This window comes from Hyla sarda, chromosome 6, assembly GCF_029499605.1.
Source record: "Hyla sarda isolate aHylSar1 chromosome 6, aHylSar1.hap1, whole genome shotgun sequence".
Classification (NCBI taxonomy): Eukaryota; Metazoa; Chordata; class Amphibia; order Anura; family Hylidae; genus Hyla; species Hyla sarda.
Window position 1 is genome coordinate 77139806 of NC_079194.1, and position 14264 is coordinate 77154069.

At 44.6% G+C, this 14264-nt stretch overlaps 1 protein-coding gene across 4 annotated transcripts in view; it reads right to left on the reverse strand.

Moving 5' to 3' along the window:
* Window positions 1-14264, reverse strand: part of LOC130275795 (haloacid dehalogenase-like hydrolase domain-containing 5) — a 51765-nt gene that overhangs the window by 16868 nt on the left and 20633 nt on the right. The window contains exon 1 of one of the 4 annotated variants that reach the window (XM_056524219.1): window positions 5722-5803. The exons of 2 other annotated variants lie outside the window; for them this stretch is intronic. In XM_056524219.1, the coding sequence (XP_056380194.1) occupies window positions 5722-5793 (72 nt within the window). In that variant the 5' untranslated portion in view covers window positions 5794-5803. Of the gene's footprint in view, window positions 1-2662; window positions 2937-5721; window positions 5804-14264 lie in introns of those variants that run through there. One more of the 4 variants, XM_056524217.1, reaches the window with a different exon arrangement.

Consider the following 14264-nt stretch of genomic DNA (forward strand, 5'->3'; position numbering starts at 1 on the left):
CACTATTCCATTCCATTCTATTGCCAACTGCTCTGTGTTACCATTTTTGCCCAGTCTTAATATTTTGTCCTGTTTTATCAACTTTTTTGTAGTAGAGATGTAAATTTTATTTATTTTTTTTAACTTTAAATCAACTAAGTTTACTCATTCTCTTTTCTCCAGTGCCAATGTTGCCATCCATTTCCTAATGTATTACCATTTTCGGCAGCCCCCGCAGTTTAAAGAATGAGATATATATATATTTTTGTATTCCCTAATTCCAAACCCAGTATTGCTGTTTTAACACTGTATTCCATACTAATTTGATAATCCTTTTCTATTTTATAATGAATTTCTGCCCAGAATTTTTGTATTTTCTCACAGTTCCATACCATGTGGATGAAATCCACCTCTTCACAACCTGATTTGCACTTATCAAGGCCATTTTTATATTTCCAAAAATTTCCTTCCATTCATGTTCTTGTATTTCTCCCAGTTCCCTACTCCATTTCCCTCTACTGTGTGTTTTTTTTCCCATTATTTTGTACTATCTACTGTAGAACAGTGATTAATGTTGTGTCCCCTCAAAAAGCTCAACACAGCCATTAATGTATAAACCTTGGCAACAAAAGAGAGTATACCATTAAGTGGGGTGTTTTCACAAATTGAGCCCAATTAGCTATTTTTTCCTCCCCAGCGTCATGTGACTCATTAGTTACAATGTCTTAGGTGTGAATGGGGAGCAGGTGTTTTAATTTGGTGTTATCGCTCTCAGACTCTCCAATACTGGTCCACTGGAAGTTCTACATGGCAACTAATGGCAAAGAGCTCTCTGAGGATGAGAACTGTTGCTCTACATCAAGATGGCCTAGGCTATAAGAAGATTGCCAAGACCCTGAAACTGAGCTGGGAGAGACCACACAGTAGTTTCACAGGAAATGTTCCACTCATGGAACATGTGGTTGACCAAAGAAGGTGAGTGCGCATGTTCAGCGTCATATCCAGGGGTTGCCTTGGGGAAATAGATGTATGAGATGCTGGGGGGGGGGGGGGTGTCAGTCTGTCAGTGTTCTGACCATAAGCCGCACACTGCATCAAATTGGTCTACATGGCTATCATTTCAGATGAAACCTCTTTTAAAAATGATGCCCAAGAAAACCCGCTAACAGTTTGCTAAATACAAGCAGACTATGGGTATGGATTACTGAAACCATGTCCTTTGGTCCTATTAGAGCAAGATAAACTTATCTGGTTTAGATTGTGTCAAGTGTGTAGTGGAAACCAGGTGAGGAGTACAAAGACAAGTGTGTCTTGCCTACAGTCATGCATGGTGGTTGGAGTGTCATGGTCTGGGGCTGCACGAGTGCTGCCGGCACTGGGGGGGCTACAGATCATTGAGGGAACCATAAATGCCAACATGTACTATGACATACTAAAGCAGAGCATGATCCCCTCCTTTCGGAAACTGGACTGCAGGGCAGTATACCAACATGATAAAGACTCCAAAATACACATGAAAATATATAATAAAATATTTACAAAAATCTGAGGGGTGTGTGTACTTATGTCATGGTCCAACACTCATGATCCATATTAGACTAATATATGGAGGGTTAATCCAAACAATATACCAAAAGATCACCGTAGTGATCCACTAGTTCCCTAAATTTACCATATATTAAGAAAAAAATGTTTATTATTTCATATTATTTCACACACAAAAAGGATTAAAAAATTAGGGTGTCTCTCTTTCCAGAGATTGTAATATACAAGGAGTACTGCCAGGACTCAATAGTAATACAGTATGCACCTGCAGTGTGCCGTACTGAGGGAAAGGACACCACTGTATTTTAAAATCAATTTGCAGCCCCCCCTCGACATGTTTCGCCGTTCACACGGCTTTGTCAAGAGGTAACAGGGCTATGATCCAACACTCAGCACCTCTACCGATCAGCCATTTGAGAGCTCACCTCAATGGGAGCCAAGTGGCAGTAACTCTGATACTACACAATACACTAAACCCTCTGCTTTTGGCTGAGTTGTAGGAGGTGTGAATAATACAGGATGGTGTCTCCACAACATACATATGTCCTATTAGGTGATATGTAATAGGGTCATTCTGTTAAATGATCCATTTATTAATAGGCTGAAATGGGGGATGGCAAGAACTCACTATTACCAATTGGATTTTATCTTTAGCAAAATGCCAATCCAGCTTTAAGTTACTTAGACAGTGAATCCATTGCCACCATTCTGTCCCAACAACTATTAATAATTCGGACATCAGGTGGTGTGTCCTGACAGGGGTCTGCAGGATCTTCCACAAACATGTACCATAAAATTAAGGGGAATGAGATGAATTAAATATATATTTTACACACATACACACAATTTTATAATGAATCTGCACCTATTTTATTGCATATACAGTGATCCCTCAACATACGATGGTAATTCGTTCCAAATGGACCATCGTTTGTTGAAACCATCGTATGTTGAGGGATCCGTGCAATGTAAAGTATAGGACAGTGGTCTACAACCTGCAGACCTCCAGATGTTGCAAAACTACAACACCCAGCATGCCCGGACAGCCAACGGCTGTCCGGGCATGCTGGGAGTTGTAGTTTTGCGACATCTGGAGGTCCGCAGGTTGAAGACCACTGGTATTAAAGGTTGTACTCACCTGTCCCTGCCGCTCCGGACCGTCACCGCTGCTCTGGAAATCCATCGCTGTCGGGTGTCCCCCACGCTCCGGCAAGGCCTCTGCTTCCCCGGCATCCTCGCTCTTAGTCGCCGCCATCACGTCGCTACGCATGCCGCTCCTATTGGATGACGGGACGGCGTGCGCTGCGACGTGATGACGTTGGAGGAGAGCGCCGGTGATGCAGGGAATCCCGAAGAGGACACGCCGGAGACCCGAGGACAGGTAAGTGATCGTCAGCGGACCACACGGGGCACCGTAAACGGCTATCTGGTGGCAGCTGAAGCAGTCTGCGCTGCCGGATATCCGTTTATGCGATGGCCCCGACATACAAAAGCATCGTATGTTGATGCTGCCTTCAACGTGCGATGGCCTCTGAGAGGTCATCGTATCTTGTAATGATCGTATGTCGGGGCCATCGTAGATCGGGGGGGGGGGGTCACTGTATAACATGGCATGCAATGTAAAGAGTGAATTTAGCAGCACAATCCACATAACACACGGGACTCCCCAATACTGGACACGTCATGGTGTTCTGTGACCGACTTTCTCAATAAGAATTGTTCTTTATCTGCAGGAACCATCTGGCTGATCGGCTGCTCCCACACAGGTTATTCTTAGATCTCTACCTCACAGAGATTCCTAATCCCTATATGAAATGATATTGAAGGATCCGGCTAATATTCGATGGTGCCGGCCTGATACTGATCACTGGTAACCCATTCAATGACCTGCAGCTCTGGCCTTACTACTTCATCCATTCACAAGAAAGCTTCAAGGCTCCTGGGAATTATTATTCTATACTATGAAATGGTTTGGCCTCGGCTCAGGCTAATGTACACATCCCTGGAACACAATGTCTCCGTAACCATCAATTATCTGATACCATGTCCTTCCAATGTTCTAGGAATATTGCAAAATGTGAACCTTTCTATACTGCTGCTAGCAAAGGGAACGAATCTGTAATACCTTCTGATTTATTACTACATTTATAATTATAGAGCAAAACCGGGGTGAAGCGTCTTAAACCTGAGGGGCCAACACAATACCTCCTACTACATCATGTTACTGAATGTTCCTAAGCCTAGTGCTCATGCACCAAAACACATTACCCCCGAAGCTATGGTCCAGTGTTTCCCAACCAGGGTGCCTCCAGCCTTCGGCTGTCCGGGCATGCTGGGAGTTGTAGTTTTGCAACAGCTGGAGGAAACCTGGTTGGGAAACACTGCAATGGTCACACACACTACTATCCCCTACAGCAGTGTTCCCCCACATTGGGGCTCTACAGTTTAGCCATGCTGGGAGTTGTAGTATTTAAAGGGGTTCTCCACCATAAGGTGATTTTATTATGTACCTGGCAGACAGTAATGGACATTATTAGGAAGGATCTGCACTTGCCTTGGGGATAAATGGCTATGTTGTGAGATTACTATAACACTGTGGCTAGCTTTTTGTGAACTGGTATTTCCTGTTTGAATTTCCTTCTTTGCCTACAAATCCCATAATTCCATTTTTTTCTCCCTCCCACACATCAGCCACCCCACCCATTGAAACATAAATGAGCTGCATCCATTCAAAAGACCTGTGGTTTTCAATCAGGGCGCCTACAGCTGTTGCATTAGTTGCAGATTGATCCCTCCACCCATTGAAGCAGACAGGCTCCCTGTCATCAGCTGACTAGTGAGTCAGGTCTCGGCCGCATTGCAACCTGGGAAAAATCTGAGACAACAGTCATTTTGTATGCTGATAAAAATAAATAATGGAGTGAAAATCACAGAAGAATTGTGAGAAAACCGTCACACACAGGTACAGACACTATATTATGAACTACACTAACTTTACAGCCCCTGTAGCATAGTCAAATAAAAAAAATTCCTGGAATACCCCTTTAAACAACTGGAGAGTAGGAAGTGGGGGGGGGGGGGCATTGTTATGTACAATAAATATGACATATACACAAGATAATTCATATTAACATAATGGCGAGCATAGATTGCAGTATAGCGTGCCAAAATTCTAGTAATAAAACACAGACCTCCAAGAAAGAAGATACTGAACAACGCTCAAGGTAGATCAAACACAATGCTGTAGGCCAGTAAAATAAATATCATCAGTGGTAAATAAACTACTAGAGGTATAAAGAAGCACATAAAAGCTGCACTCAATAGACTACACCAGGCACTCTATGCTTATATATATATCTATATCTATATCTATATCTATATCTATATATATATATATATATATATATATATATATATATATAACGTAACAAAATGTAATAGAATTGGAAGCCTCTATAGTCCAGACACACAATTGGCTTTTTGTCCTATTCAAAGAAACGTGATACGACTGCAAAAGCATTTAACTTGTCACACAATTTGTAGACAGCGATGTCCGTATTCTGTCAGAGCTTCCACCTGTAAACCATTTCCTCCCAAGAAAAAGAATGGCCCTTAGGTCTCAGGATAAGTGGGGGTCTCAGAGGTCGGACCCCCACTGATCATAAAGTGATGGTGATGTAAACAAGTGTGTGACCCCGAGGTCACCAATACGCTTTGTGGAGCAGCCCGACATCATGGTGGAGCAGTGGTCATATAATGTGATGAGGTCACAGCCCTGGAGTGTGTATGTATGTATATATATATATATATATATATATATATAGATAGATAGATAGATAGATAGATAGATAGATATAGATAGAGAGGCACTGGGATATAAATAGATGGGAAACACTACAGTTAGGCCGTAAATCTTTCGGTTTCCTGTGAAAGCCAAAGCATTTCTGCATGCCTATACAACAAATAGGAAAACTACTAAAGTAAAATCTGCATCAGTCGGGGGGGGGGGGGGGGGGCACACCGAGCCCGACAATGACTGATACAGCCCTGGGACCCCTTCAATATTTCCCTGCACAACAACAGGGGGCACTGTAGCACAGTCCTATCAGCCTCTGTAGTCAGGCTAGAACTTGAAGTTTGCGCCGTATCTTGTGTGTGAAACTGGTCTTAGACACAAAGGGGGAGACTTCTCAAAACCTGTCCAGAGGAAAAGTTGCCCAGTTGTCCATAGCAACCAATCAGCTCACTTTCATTTTTAACAAGGCCCATGCAAAATGAAAGAAGCAATCTGATTGGTTGCTATGGGCAACTGGGCAACCTTTCCTTTGCACAGGTTTTGATAAATCTCCCTCCCCAAGAGTCTATTTCTAACATTGCATAAATGTCTGCAAACCATACACATAACAATTCAGGGTTTATGGCAGCGTTTCCCAACCAGGGTGCCTCCAGCTGTTGCAAAACTACAACTCCCAGCAAGCCTTCGGCTGTCCGGGCTTGCTGGGAGTTGTAGTTTTGCAACAGCTGGAGGCACCCTGGTTGGGAAACACTGGTGTATGGGTATGCTCAGACGTTGATCCCTTAATCACCGCAGGAAAGATCATCAGGACATTAAGAGGACTCTGATCCTATTACACGGCTATTAGGGAAATCCCTGGGTAATGATCGGATAGAGGATAACCATGATATACACACACTAGAGAGGCCAACTCACAGGTAAAAGGAAGGGTGGAAATGTATACAACTATCCTAAAGTGACCAGTCATGGCAAGATCTGATCTGTGGGGTCTCACCCCTTCCCCCCCCCCCCCCCCCAATGCTAAGATATAGGAAACTGCAATGAAGAGTGCCCCAACCAACGTTTCATCAGGCAGAGTGTCTGAAGGAGTAGTGGTCCTTGTAGTTAGACCCCCCCTCACAAGCAGTGGCAGCATGTAAGTGCAGTCCACTTTTATCGAATGTTTATGGCCCCCTTTAAGAAAGCACAACATCAATCTCTCCCACTTGTAAATTGAGTGAGTCCAAAGATGCAAGTACAGTATACTGGAGAATAGTCACACAGTATATGCAAAGATATACATGTCTTGAATGAAATGTATACAAAGCAAAGGTGAAACAGAACTTTAGGCTGTGTTTGCATCAATTGTTTTTGTAGCTTTCTTAACACACGTTCTTTTTGGATTGGTGCACCAATAAGAACAAAAACAAAAATGCAGTGTGAACATAGCCTAAAAGAGGTGGGTCACTTTTTTTTTAATCCATTTTATGTTAGGCAGCATTCACACCACATTTTGTGGCTCCAAAGGCCAGATCCGGTGAAAGAATTTCAAAACCACCTGCTGCGGTGTCCAGCCATTGAAATGAATAGGGTACGGCACGGGTCCAGCAGTAGACCGTTTTGAAATTCTCCCACCGGATCCGGCCCTCAGAGGCACAAAATGTGGCATGAATGCCGCCTGAAAAAAAAAAAAAATAAACACACACACTTTAGAATAAGTGAATGGGAAAGTATACCAGACGATTATATATATATATATAGATGCAAATCATAAAATGTTGCAGTATCTTGTAATATCCTTTTTTATTGGACTAACAGCATTTTGTAGAGACAAGCTTTCGGGATTCCTCCCTTTATCAAGTCCAAAGCAAAACTTGATAAAGGGAAGAATCCCGAAACCTTGTCTCTACAAAATGCTGTTAGTCCAATAAAAAAGGTATTACAAGATACTGCAACATTTTATGATTTGCATCTGCATCACTGGACTAATACGGGTACTCAAATTTAATATATATATATATATATATATATATACATATACACACACATACATACATATACACACACACACACACATTTTTATATATATATATATATATATATATATATATATATATATATATATATATATATATATATATATATATATAAAAAACAGGATGAGTATTTAACTCAGGGAGGGTTCACCACTCCTGGTGTGACGGAGCTTTCAAGGGCCACTAAGCACTCCGCAGGCATTCTGGGTAGGGTAGGGGAATATGCAAATCAGCTCATTACATCACTTTTTCAGGCGATGTTCCCTGGTATCAGTATAGCTCCAGTTACGGAATATAAAAAGCTAATCGGGATTAATGCCAAGCCAGAACACTCTCTCCAGAAGGAAAGAGCACCCATCTGCAGACAGCTGTTTCGGGGTACTTGCCCCTCGTCAGTACAGAGAAGGTAATCTGGCTTGGCTGAGATGAGGGGCCTTAGACCAACTAAACGGGATGAGTATTTAACTCAGGGAGAGTTCACCACTCCTGGTGTGACGGAGCTTTCAAGGGCCACTAAGCACTCCGCAGGCATTCTGGGTATCTATGCCTGCGGAGTGCTTAGTGGCCCTTGAAAGCTCCGTCACATCAGGAGTGGTGACCTCTCCCTGAGTTAAATACTCATCCAGGGTGCCTCCAGTTGTTTCCAAACTACAACTCCCATCACGCCTGGACAGCCGAAGGGAGTTGTAGTTTTGCAACAGCTGGAGGCACCCTGGTTGGGAAACATTATATATTTTAAAAAAAAAGTGCTTTGACTCTGATGGGCAGGAAATGGTCCCCAGGTCACGAATGAGCCGGACGCAGCGATTTACATACAGTAACAGCAATACATTAGACGCTCCTACCCTGAATATGATCTATTATAAGGAAATGCACGCCACCCAGGGATCGGAGACACTATTTTTCTAGGGGCCGCACTCCATCCAGGACATGAGAGAATGGCTCTCATATCAGAGAACAGCAGTAATGTCACAGCCCTGGAGTGTATATATAGAGGCAGCAGATATAAATAGATGGGAAAGTTACATCCGTGTTGGTTTGTACATCTCAAGGTTTACTGTGAAAGCCAAAAAGTCTCTGCATGTCTATACAACCAATAGGAATGCTGGAAGTAAAAGCTGCATCAGTCAGAAGAGTTTTTAGGGTTTACAGTTGCGGTCTCTACTGCAGTTCGGGAGATCGGATGAGAAGAACAAGGGGGGAAAAGCTAAGCAGTCCTGGAATTCCCATCGAAACAACAGAACTACAGAGGAGCGAACTTACAGTAAATTTGATTCGTCACAAACTTCTCGGCTCGGCAGTTGATGACTTATCCTGCATAAATTAGTTCACCTTTCAGGTGCTCCGGTGGGCTGGAAAAGGTGGATACAGTCCTAGGAGACTCTTTCCTAGGAATGTATCCACATTTTCCAGCCCACCGGAGCACCTGAAGGCTGAACTAATTTATGCAGGATAAGTCATCAACTGCCGAGCCGAGAAGTTCGGCATGAATCGAAATTTACTGTAAGTTCGCTCATCTCTAAACAGAACCATTGAGTATATATCCGTTGTATGGCAGATCTGACAATGCACTTTCGTTTCTGCTACAAGTAAAAATCCCAATGAAAGTGTAAACAGAGCCTTAAAGGGGTACTCCCATGTCAAAATGATGACATATTGCTAGTATATGACATCACTTCATGACTGGCGGGGATCCAATCTCATCCTAGAACTGTGAATAGGACCGGTTTCCCAGTGGCCAGGTACGGCCTCATTTTTTTTGCATCTATATTACCCAGTCCCAACCCGACCACATTTCTGATGACCCAGACTGACAATTATCAGGTCATCAGATCTGCAGTACGGAAAGAAGATGCGACGGTAATGTGCCAGGTCGTGTGCGCAAAACTGTTTTTTAAACCTAGAAATACTATTTCCAACCACACACACACACACCAATTCAGGGTACATGGCAGTGTTTGCCAATCAGGGTCCTCAAGCTGTTGCTAAACTACAACTCCCAGCATGCCCGGACAGCCAAAGGCTGTCCGGGCATGCTGGGAATTGTAGTTTTGCAACAGCTGGAGGCACCCTGATTGGGAAACACTGGTGTATGGGCATGCTCAGATGTTGTTGGTCAAGGACCAGGCAGAGATTACCCTAGACTTTCTTTCTAACTAAATACACTGAGCAAGGCAAAATGGCGAGTGACCCCCACCCCCCCAGCACTCAGGTCACATGCCCCAGATGTTATCAGCAATGAAGGGTTGTGGCTGATCCTCTTCTTCCTTTCGGAGGCCTCCATATTTGTGAGGACAGCCATCTAACAAAAAGCCTTGTACAGTATAAGTGAGGAGGACACTCGGGTCCATTCCTAGCAGGTTTTTGCCGCCATCTCTTGTGATCCCTTAATCACTGCAGGAAAGATCATCAGGACATTAAGATGACTCTGATCCTATTACACGGCTATTAGGGAAATCCCTGGGTAATGATCGGATAGAAAATAAGCATGATATATACACACAAGAGAGACCAACTCCCAGTGCACTATATACGTATAGACACGCAGCCGAAAAGAGGGGTTAACATTTACCATTTTGAAGACATTGGGGGAGATTTATCAAAACCTGTCTAGAGGAAAAGTTACTAAGTTGCCCATAGCAACTAGGGATCGACCGATTATCGGTATGGCCAATAATCACAATTTTGGGCATTATCGGTATCGGCAATTACCTTGCCGATAAGCCGATAATGCCCCGCCCCCGCACCGCGACCGCCCCCCGCACCGCGTCGCACCCCCCACCGTAGTGCTGGGTGGTATACCGGTATGAACCGGATACAGTTTTTTTTTCTCCCACGGTATGGATTTTTACCCATACCGCTATACCGGTCGAGCCCCCCCCCACCCTCCGAGTCAATAAAAAGAATTAAACTTACCCGTAATGGGGGTGGTCCGGGCGATCCATCCTTCCTGTAGTGTCCGGCGGCATTCCGGGTGGTGGGTGAACCGGTCTGGGCTGTCCTTCTCCGGGGGTCTTCTTCTCCACTCCAGGCAGGCTCCGGCCTAGTACGCTGCATAGATGCTGCTACGCCGTGACGTCAGGTACGTCACTGCGCAGCGGCGTCTATGCAGCGTTACTAGGCCGGAGCCTGCCCGGAGTGGAGAAGAAGACCCCCGGAGAAGGATAGCCCAGACCGGTTCACCCTCCACCCGGAATGCCGCCGGACACTACAGGAAGGATGGATGGCCCGGACCACCCTCCCCAGATGGTCCCTGCAGCAACTGGGAAGGTGAGTCAGGGTTCTGGGATGGACAGGGATCTGTATAATATACTATACCTACAGTAGGCCCTCCAGCTGTTGCAAAACTACAACTCCCAGCATGCCCGGACAGCCAACGGCTGTCCGGGCATGCTGGGAGTAGTAGTTTTGCAACAGCTGGAGGCACCCCTAGGCGCGGTGCGGCGGCGGTGATTGGTCTCAGGACCCCCGGACAGGCAGGGGGAGAGAAGCGGGCGGCGGCGGTCTGTGGCACCGCAAAAGTCGCTGAAGTTAATTGATTTAAAGCGCCTGCTTTAAATCAATGATCTGCAGCGGTGTCGCAGGGGGATAAATAGCCGATAACTTATACCGGAATATCGGTATAAGTTATCGGCTATCGGCCCTAAAAAAACGATATCGGTCGATCCCTAATAGCAACCTATCAGATCGCTTCTTTCATTTTGGAAAAGGCCTCTGAAAAATGAAAGAAGCGATCTGATTGGTTGCTATGGGAAACTCAGCAACCTTTCCTCTGGACAGGTTTTGATAAACCTCCCTCATTGTATGTAGCAACACTGTAGAATTAGTGGATGGGAAATAATTATAGATAAGGGGCATTCATCAATATTTTACTAGTATATGTGCTATTATAGATGTGAAAAGTCGCCTAAGAATACATCTTCCTGCACTAAATTCACCAAAAGTTGCACACCATTTGATGAATTTGGAGCACGGGATGTTACCTCAGAGTCCTCCTATTTTTCCCATCTGTTTAGTCAGCGCGCTGCACTGGACATAAACGAAGCAGCCAAGCGTCAGGCAATGGAAACAGGCTGCCTCACTTGCCTGCTTGGCATCACCATCCTCCCCCTGCCGCCCGTTATCCTAAATGATCCTGTGGGCACAGATGTGGGGGGGGAAACAGAGGACCAACACAGAGTCAGTTCATCGCGTGGATGTGTTCCTGTCCCCAACTTTACTGACGCCATGCTACTAGTTTAGCCTGCTTTCCAGGGCTGAAGTGACATGGTGTGAGTTTGTGTTTAAATCACGGAGCTGCGACTTTTTTGAGACTTTGGCTAGGTTGACACTGCGGAATCTTCGGGCAGAAAATTTCCGCCCGGAGATTCCGAGTGCGGCTAGCGCTAGGACCGTGCGGACTCTGCAGTCTCCAATAGACTGCAATGTGTTCTGCAAGTATTTCCGCATGAAAAACGGGCAACCCCATTCTTCAGCCGGAAAATTTCCAAGCAGATTTTCCGTTCACAAATTCCGAAGTGTGAATTTGTGAACGGAAACCCAGTCCCCACACTAGACATTCTACCCATTCCCCTACACTAGACATTCTACCCATTCCCCTACACTAGACATTTTTACCCATTCCCTACACTAGACATTTTTACCCATTCCCTACACTAGACATTCTTACCCATTCCCCACACTAGACATTCTTACCCATTCCCTACACTAGACATTTTACCCATTCCCCAGACTAGACATTCTACCCATTCCCTACACTAGACATTCTACCCATTCCCTACACTAGACATTTTTACCCATTCCCTACACTAGACATTTTTACCCATTCCCTACACTAGACATTTTACCCATTCCCTACACTATACATTCTACCCATTCCCTACACTAGACATTCTACCCATTCCCTACACTAGACATTTTACCCATTCCCTACACTAGACATTTTACCCATTCCCTACACTATACATTTTACCCATTCCCTACACTATACATTCTACCCATTCCCTACACTAGACATTCTACCCATTCCCTACACTAGACATTCTACCCATTCCCTACACTAGACATTCTACCCATTCCCTACACTAGACATTCTACCCATTCCCTACACTAGACATTCTACCCATTCCCTACACTAGACATTCTACCCATTCCCTACACTAGACATTCTACCCATTCCCTACACTAGACATTCTACCCATTCCCCACACTAGACATTCTACCCATTCCCTACACTAGACATTTTAGCAAGCTGAATTTCTGCCTACAATTTCAAAGCGGAATTGCAGGTGGAAATTCCATGGCGTGAACGTAGCCTTACAGAAAAATCGCACATAATGAATAAGTGCCCACTGCATAAAACCAGTCTAAAGCACTGCAAATGGTGGGTCACTATCAAATATGAACAAAATCAAAAAAGTCTCACAAAAAAAGTCGCATGGGAACTGACAGACTTTTTGTGCGACAATTTTAGAATAAAAAAAAAAAAAGTTTCCAAACAGCTTGATGAATTCCCCTCGGTGTGTATATAACTAACAAATGAATGACTCTGGTGAGTGGGGGGGGACGGTCCTCAATTAAGGAATGAGCTAGACGCAGCGATTAACATACAATACACGCTCCTACCCTGCATGTCATCCATTATAAGGAAACGTACGTCGCCCGTCACTGCAGGGATCGGAGACACTTGATCTACTTTTTCAGGGACCAGACTCTGTCCCAATGATGATACAGTCCAGTACATGAGGGGATGGATCTCTTATCCAAGAATGGCAGTAATGTCTTGTGCTGGGATATAGGGGAATATCCAGATAGTCTTCGCACACAATGACAGTGAGTGAAGGTGACAGGTTGTCAGCCCAGGAGACGCTCAGTGTCCATTAAAGCTGCTGATGTGGTGGTTACTTGGATTACATAAGCACAGTCTGGTGGGAGTGACGTCTCCCAGAAGAAGATTTCAGACCAGAAAACATCACGGCTCATGTGAACGTAGACCTCTCTATCCTTGTGTGTAGAGATGAGCGAACTTACAGTAAATTCGATTCGTCACAAACTTCTCGGCTCGGCAGTTGATGGATTTTCCTGCATAAATTAGTTCAGCCTTCAGGTGCTCCGGTGGGCTGGAAAAGGTGGATACAGTCCTAGGAAAGAGTCTCCTAGGACTGTTTCCACCTTTTCCAGCCCACGGGAGCACCGGAAAGCTGAACTAATTTATGCAGGAAAAGTCAACTGCCGAGCCGAGAAGTTTGTGACGAATCGAATTTACTGTAAGTTCGCTCATCTCTACTTGTGTGTTATGGGATGGAAAGTATATAGTGTACATGAAGCGGAACACTACATCCTCCGATCTGCCAACACTCTCACAAGATGGATCATCAAAAACTGGTCACTATTTCCACATTACATACAGTAGCGTGGATGGGTATATAGCAGTGATTCCCAACCAGGGTGCCTCCAGCTGTTGCAAAACTACATCTCCCAGCATGCCCGGACTGCACTGGGAGATGTAGTTTTGCAACAGCTGGGGGCACCCTGGTTGGGAAAACTGGTATAAAACATTGACAACAACTTAAAAGTTAGGCCCCTTTCACACTATACGTTCATCCGTTTTAAAGATCCGTTATAATTAGAGATGAGCGAACTTACAGTAAATTCGATTCGTCACGAACTTCTCGGCTCGGCAGTTGCTGACTTATCCTGCATCAATTAGTTCAGCCTTCCGGTGCTCCAGTGGGCTGGAAAAGGTGGATACAGTCCTAGGAAAGAGTCTCCTAGGACTGTATCCACCTTTTCCAGCCCACGGGAGCACCTGAAAGCTGAACTAATTTATGCAGGAAAAGTCATCAACTGCCGAGCCGAGAAGTTCGTGACGAATCGAATTTACTGTAAGTCCGCTCATCTCTAGTTATAATGTCCCGTAATTAAAACCC